The sequence below is a fragment of the Betta splendens genome, chromosome 16 (genome assembly GCF_900634795.4).
Source record: "Betta splendens chromosome 16, fBetSpl5.4, whole genome shotgun sequence".
Classification (NCBI taxonomy): domain Eukaryota; kingdom Metazoa; phylum Chordata; class Actinopteri; order Anabantiformes; family Osphronemidae; genus Betta; species Betta splendens.
The window spans coordinates 2,060,398-2,068,378 of NC_040896.2; the positions used below are offsets into that span (position 1 = coordinate 2,060,398).

Genomic DNA, 7,981 nt, shown 5'->3' on the forward strand with positions numbered 1-7,981 from the left:
TGAACTGGTGATGAAAGGCTTACTCCCTGAAGTTTTGACGCCGTGAAGCAGTCATACATCGGATGGAAAGAAGAAGCACGTCTGTCTGACCTCCACAAGACACGCACGCCATGCTTATGACACTCTCCAGCAGAAGAAGATGGCAAAGAAGGAAAAACAACAGAGCGAATTGTATCTGCCATCCTTGGAGATGTTCTCTGCAATGCATAACAACAACAGAGGAGCGGGCAGGTTTCGCGGGCGAGGACGAGGAAGAGACTTCAGACGGAATTGGCCCAACAGAGACACAGGAGGCGCATCTGGAGATCCAGGAAACGCTTGCCACATCTGCGGCGAGATGGGACACTGGAGGAAGTACAGGTTCCACCATCCCGGGCACTCTCGTCAGACTGACTAGAGGAGGAGCCCAGCGAAGGTTTCCGTTCACATGATGACGTAGACGGTACTGCACAGACACACACACACGCGCTCACACGTGATACATGTTCAATTGATTCAAATTCATGCTTGCCTGCTTGCAATGAAGACTTGCTTTCTGCTCAAAACATCCCACAGAGTGATTTTGAAAAGAATAACAAACAGCTGAATGACAACTGCTGCATGACTTTACAGTCAAATGGTTTCAAACAATTTCCTGAGTTTGCTCTGACGGTTCAAGGTGAACGTATGGTGTTTTTAGTAGACTCAGGAGCAACAAATTTGGTAATAAAATCTTCCATGTTTTCCAATCCACCTAAAATGAGTGGACGATTTGTGCACACTATAGGTTCGTCTGGCTAGACAATAAAAGAAAAACTTACTGTGCCTCTGTCTTGCACAACATCAGACGGCAAGACACTCAAACATTCATTTTTGCTTTCAAACTTATGCCCAGTTAATCTATTAGGAAGAGATCTCATGTGTAGTTTAGGTATTTCACTGATTTCCACTGCGGAGGGAGTGCAGGTCACAACCACGGACAATGTGAATAATTATTCCTTTGTTTGTGTTAATTTCAGCTCAGAGCCGCTGCTCTACTCTTATCAGTGGCTGTTGAAGGGAGAGGCCGTAACTGAGGCCCTCATACAGGCTGCTCAACAGCTTGTTTCCTCACAGAATACGACCTTTAGAGACGCATCTGACCTGTCTTGTACAGCACATGTGTCCACTGGTCCTGATGAGAAGTTTGAAAAATCATGGTTACGCACATCTGCGGACAAACTGACCTCTACCTCTCTTTCTTGGGATGAACATAGGTCTGCGCTTGCGATTTCTCTCACTAACGAACAAGAGAGATTTGTTGATGCTTATTCTACAGATCCACATGTCCTTCTGTCAAAACATGACGGAGACAGATGGCAGGATTTGGGTCCTTTTGTGGACAGATGTCAACGGGAAGGAGACTGGCAAACGACTTCCGACCCGAATGTGATGTATTCACCTACTTTGCATGCTTACAAAAAACTTTTTCAGTCTAACTTTCATGCGCAGCGTACAGTGCACTTGGTACCACAACATTCCACACACACTCCACACCACGTGTTTTTGTCAGAGGACGCTCTGACGCAGTATCCAGCCTTACAGGAAGTTCCAGCTTCCCTGTGGGCCACACACAAATATGATGTAGGTTTGATCAAAGGATGTGACCCAGTGGTCATCACGCCAAAATCTGACTACAGACCATGCAAACAGCAATACCCTTTAAAGAGATAAGCAATTGAAGGCATAACACCGGTGTTTAACTCTCTTTTGAAAGCAGGAGTCATCGTCCCATGTGACAACTCTCCAGTGAGGACTCCACTCTTCCCAGTTAAGAAAATCAGAGACAAAGGACAGCCAACAGAATGGAGGTTTGTCCAGGATCTGCAAGCAGTAAATGCGGCGGTCCAACCACGCGCGCCTACGGTACCGAACCCCTACACCATTCTTTCTCAGGTTCCGCCCAAGGCTAAATTTTTTTCAGTAATTGATTTGGCCAATGCTTTTTTCAGCGTGCCCGTCCACAAAGACAGTCAATTCTGGTTTGCTTTTGAATTCAACGGAAAGTCATACACCTTTACCAGACTGTGTCAGGGGTATTCAGAAAGCCCTACCATCTACAATATGGCACTGAAAGACAGCCTGGATGATCTTGTCTTGTCCCCAGGCACCGCCCTGCTGCAGTACGTTGACGACTTGATGATCTGCAGTGAGGATCAGGAAACTTGCGCAGCAGACACGATCAAGCTGCTGAAACACCTGCATGCTGCTGGACACAAAGCAAGTCTGTCTAAATTACAGTTCGTTCAGACTGAAGTTACCTTCCTAGGTCACATCATCACCGCTGAAGGGAAATCCATTTCACCTAAAAGAGCTGAAACTATTCAGAACCTGCCTAAACCGTGCACATACAAACAGCTTATGTCCCTTTTAGGTATGTGCTCTTATTGCAGGAATTTCATTCCTAACTGCGCCGTCTTGGAGGCTTCGCTTAGAGCTCTGATGCAGACGTCTTCTGCATCCACCACCCGCCTCACGTGGACATCTGAGGCTGAACAGGCGTTCACCGACCTCAAACTAGCTCTTCAGTCGGCTCCTACTTTGGTTCTGCCTGACCCTACGCGACCTTTCACCCAAACAGTGGATGAGAAATCAGGTTGTATGACCTCTGTCCTTCTACAGGATCACGGAGGGCGTCCACGCCCTGTAGCCTATTTCTCTGCTAAGCTTGACCCAGTCGCTGCGGGGCTCCCACGATGCCTCCGAGCAGTGGCTGCGGCAGAGAAAGCCGTGTTGGCATCACGTGACATTGTTGGCTATTCTGATGTCACCCTGCTGGTTCCTCATGCCGTGTCTTTGATCCTTTTGGAACAAAAAACATCACATCTTTCTACAGCCCGATGGCTTAGATACAACACCATCTTACTGGAAATGCCAAACATCACTGTCAAAATGTGCAATGTGCTTAACCCAGCCACTTTGTTTCCAGGCCCTGACGATGGTGAGCCTCACAACTGTGTTTCGGTCTTGAACCAGGTTTGCACTCCGCGCCCAGATCTGTCGGAGGTGCCAATTCCTAACTGTGACCTCGTACTCTTTGTTGATGGCTCCGCCTCTAGAGACCCTGCTTTGGGCCACTGTCGGGTTGGATATGCAGTCTGCACCTCTCATACTGTTTTACAGTCTGGCCCTTTGCCAGGACATTACTCTGCTCAGGCTGCGGAGTTGATTGCACTGACCGAAGCCTGTAAATTGGCTGAAGGGAAGTCTGTTACTATCTATACAGACTCCAGATGTGCTTTTGGCGTCACACACGACTTTGGTGCTCTGTGGAAACACAGAAAATTTTTGAAATCTGATGGCAAACCTATCTTGCATCATGATAAGGTTGCTGATCTGCTCGACGCAATTCTGTTACCAGCTGCAATTGCTGTATGTAAGTGCCCTGCACACACTGGGGGCACTGATCCCATCTCTGCTGGAAACGCACGCGCTGATGCTGCTGCAAAGGCAGCTGCCCTACTCCCCCTTCCCTTTGTTCCCTGCCTCTTATCCTCCACCTCTACCCAACCTCCCTCTCCTCCCTCTGCTCTGCCTGATCTTCAGACATTCTCTACCCCACAGGAACGCAAGCTCTGGATGACGAATGGCGCCACCAGTAGCCATGGCGTTTGGTATGGGCCCGACGGCAAACCTTGCCTACCTAAACACTTTTTCCCTCATTTCGCGAAGTTGACACATGGATTGGACCATGTATCAAAGGGGGGAATGTTAGATGCTCTTACAAAACATTGGTACACTAAGGGATTTTCAATCTATGCACAAAAATACTGTGAAGCATGTATGACATGCGCCCAACACAACCCAGGTAAGACAACTGCCAGACCACTGGCAGCTCACCCACCACCGGAACAGGCGTTTGACCATTTAATGCTGGACTTCATCGAACTAACACCAGCAGAAGGTAAAAAGTATTGTTTAGTGATTGTTGATATGTGGTCAAAATGGGTGGAGGCCTTCCCAGCTAAACATGATAACAGCCATGCAGTTACCAAAGCCTTGCTGACAGAAATAATTCCCAGATGGGGGATTCCATCTAAAATCAGCAGTGACAACGGCTCACACTTTGCAAACCAAGCCCTAGAGGAAGTGCGAAAGTTTCTGAACATCGACATCAGAAAGCACTGCTCTTACCACCCCCAAAGCGGAGGGGCGGTAGAGAGAGAGAATGGCACTTTGAAAAACAAACTGGCTAAATGCTGCTCAGAGACTGGTCTCAAGTGGACTCAGGCTCTTCCCATTGTGCTCTCATACATGAGAATGAGGAGAAGGATGAGAACAAACCTCAAACCGTATGAGATCCTATTTGGTAGACCTCCTATGATGGGACTCCACCCTGAGACCAAGACTAGGATTTTACCACCTACTGAAATGTGCGAAGACGCAATGCTACAGTACTGTAAGAACTTATCCTCTGTTCTGTCCCAAATCTCCAAACAGGTGAAAGCGGCTCTGCCCAAACAGGCGACAGAACCATTGCACATCATTCAACCAGGAGACTGGGTGATCATTAAGGAGCTTCGCAGGAAGCACTGGAACTCAAAGCGGTGGCAAGGTCCCTTCCAGGTCCTTCTGACGACCAACACGGCTGTGAAGATCGCAGAAAGAGCGACTTGGATCCACTCCAGCCACTGCAGGAAGGTCCCGGATCCGACAGACGACCCTCCATCTACATCTACACCACACGAGAAAACCACCACTGACGAAAAGAACTGAGAAGGACGACCCTCGCTGTGCTCACACACGCACTGAGGCGAGGTTGCGTTGACCGTTCAGCTAAAGGTGTGAGCCACGCGCCGCCTGAAGCTGCGCCGGTGAATCACACTATCAGACCATACATCTACACACACGCTCCTGAGAAAACACATACCCTTTGCCAGGACATTACTCTGCTCAGGCTGCGGAGTTGATTGCACTGACCGAAGCCTGTAAATTGGCTGAAGGGAAGTCTGTTACTATCTATACAGACTCCAGATACGCTTTTGGCGTCACTGTGATCCCTGTGATCAGCTGATCACAACCTGAAGAACCCCAACAAACTGTCAAGGTGTCAACAAACAGGTTGGAAACAATCTAACGCTACTGTTCAACAGGAAGAAGAAGACATTAATTGTGACCCTGTTGTTTTTGATATGTTACTTTAATATTTGCTCTAAATTATGTGATTGATTTACATGTATACCTCTCTGTGATTTCATTCACTATTCTTAAACAAAGCATTTTATGCTTCCACTTGATTCACACTTACACACAAATTTTTATCTTCCACTGACACAAAATGACATTCACCAGACGAAACACGATAAAAATGATTGTCATATCAACCATTGCGGTGACATGTGTGACCTTCCCGTACTTCTGGAGAACTCACACATTTGTTCACTATAGATCCAAACGCGACATTAAGGACCCTAAAGCCTGGCAGCTTGCCCAAAACTACGTAAATCAGAACCCCACAGGGAACTTATGGTTAGCGTACCTCAAGTACACTTCTAAAACCCTCACAAACAATTCATGTGTAGCATGTGCTGTCGCCTGACCCGATCTCATGGCTGTGCCCACTCCCTTTAACAGCAGTGAGTGTTACAACGAGCGACAACTGCACAATAAAGACACCGGGTGTAGATACAATGCGGACCCCAGCATTCCAAGATGTGATCCGTCTTGCAAAATGCGCGCCTTGCACAATCTGGGCAAGGGTATGGAGATGTACAGTCCCGTCACACATAAGAAAGTAGAGGTGGCCGACATCAAGGTAACGAAAAAGGAGCCCGCGGCTCCCTTGTATTACACGGTGTGTACCACGTGTCAGTTTGAATGCTTCACCTCCAGCCTCGACGGAGGAATAGATGTAGGCCACTTTCCCAATTGTCACCTGACATGGGACGTCTCCAACGCACACGGACTTAACCCTGAAGACCATGTGATCCGGTTTGCGATTCCAACTCACACCGATGCTGCCCCTTTACCCTCATATACATATAGGATCAATAATGTCTCACACGTTGCCCCATCCTCCACCGACTTAGTCCAGCAAAGGAAGCCCTTGTCCGACATGTGATGGCTCTGCGGGGATCACGCCAGGGCCACCTTACCAACCAATTAGACCGGCACCTGTACTCAGGTAGTGTTCCTCACAGGGTGAATACACCTTTTGCCCTCAGCTCCACAGAAACACTCACGCACCAGGCGCAGGGCTCCAGGAGGTTCCTTGGATCCTGACCTTTACATAGATGCAATAGGCGTACCACGAGGAGTGCCGGAGGAGTTTAAGGCTCGCAACGAGCATGCGGCGGGGTGGACGAGTGCTATACCCTTTATGGGCCCCATCATAGAGGTTAACAAGAATTCGGCCTGGATCAACTACCTTTATTACAATCAACAGCGTTTCATCAACAAAAATGCGGGCGGTATGAGAGGCATGTCTGGGCAGCTGGCTCCCACGTCTCAGATGACTTGGCAGAATAGAATGGCCCTGGACATGTCGCTAGCGGAGAAAGGAGGTGTCTGCGTTATGTTTGGAGAAGCGTGCTGTACTTTTATCCCCAACAACACTGATTCTAATGGTACTGTGACAAAGGCTATCGAGGGCCTTGAGAGTCTTAGAGACGAATGGGCTAGAAACTCCGGCGTAGATCCGTCCCCTTGGCGCTGGCTAGACCAAACTTTTGGAAAATGGAAATCAGTTTTTATGTCGGCAATAGTCTCGCTTATCATCTTCATGGCCGTGATCATGTTGCTTGGTTGTTGTGTTATTCCTCTAATTAGGGGTCTCATCATGCGCGCGATATCAGCGGCGCTTTCGTACCAAATGACACAATGCACTACATTCAGGAATCCAGATACCGATTCACTCATTAATTCTGATGCTGACTCTGTAGAGGATGATGTTGACGTTGATAACGAGGACCACAAAGATGACTCCGATGATGATGGTAGTGACACAGAGACTGACGCCACAATAGTTTAAATCAACATATAACCCTCTTCCCATTTTTGCTTAACTGAACGTGATCTGATTGATTATAGGCTTATGTCCCTGTCTTTCCAAAGCTCATACACAAGGGTTATTCTAGTATAACTACCCACAAAAACAGCTCATAATCTTTTATCCCTACGCCATTTACATTTTTATAAGTAATACATTTAACGAATCATTTTTAAAGAATGCTTTATTGCTATAGAATGAATGCCAAGATTGACAATTTTTATTCTTTTAATGTTTGATTAATGTGTAATCAAAAGGGGGAAATGTAATGGAAAAATTGTACTTTAATTGTACATTTCTGACTCTGTATAGCAACCATGCATTCTGTACTTGTTGATTAGACCCAGAACTGAACATTCTCAGACAGACAATCTACAGTATCTCCCTCTCAAGGTGACCGATTGTTCATGGCCTGAGTCTGCCTTTTACCCCTGGGCTCTGGCTCCTTTCTGTCTGATGCCTCACCAGACCCAAGGCTGTAGCCTTGTTTATTCCCTGTGTAATATGAACATCTTCACCCACAGTGTGATAAGGAGATTCCACCAGGTCCAGGGAAAAAGGTTAAAAGGCAGAAGCAACTTGAGGATCGTGGGCTCTTTGCATTATACCTCCGTGGTGTGTGCACTGATCTCCCCAGCTGGTTTTTCTTTTTTTTTATTTGCTTTCCCCATTATTTTTATTTTATCCTTTCTTTATTATTTCAATAAATCGCACAAAAGAACAACTCTCTCATCTACTTCTTTATGGAAAATTTCCACCACAGTGTCAGAACGTCAGAGGCGGCGGACCCACATGCACGGCACAGACAGATTTGGATATGAAAACAAAAAGGGATTTATTCCAAAACTCAGAGTCAAGATCAGGCAGGGTCATACACAGGTAGGCAATGATGAACAGTCCGGTGGGTTAGGCAAGCTCAGTTCCGTAGGCAGACAAGGTTCGTTAACAGGAGGATCAATGTTACAGTACCGTTCA

At 47.1% G+C, this 7,981-nt stretch overlaps 1 protein-coding gene across 1 annotated transcript; it reads left to right on the top strand.

The window, feature by feature from the left end:
- On the top strand, window positions 1-7,735 carry LOC129603198 (uncharacterized). The gene is made up of 3 exons (XM_055503357.1): window positions 1-442; window positions 1,739-1,884; window positions 2,126-7,735. Exons 2-3 carry the CDS (start codon window positions 1,824-1,826, stop codon window positions 4,732-4,734), a joined length of 2,670 nt encoding a protein of 889 aa, XP_055359332.1. The 5' UTR covers window positions 1-442; window positions 1,739-1,823; the 3' UTR covers window positions 4,735-7,735.
- The last annotated feature ends 246 nt before the right edge of the window (window positions 7,736-7,981 follow it).

Coding starts and splice junctions, on each gene's coding strand:
- LOC129603198 (XM_055503357.1), top strand. CDS start 1,824: ATGGAGGTTTGTCCAGGATCTGCAAGCAGTAAATGCGGCGGTCCAACC. Junction 1,885..2,125: donor TCCAACCACGCGCGCCTACG/GTACCGAACCCC, acceptor TCTTGTCCCCAG/GCACCGCCCTGCTGCAGTAC.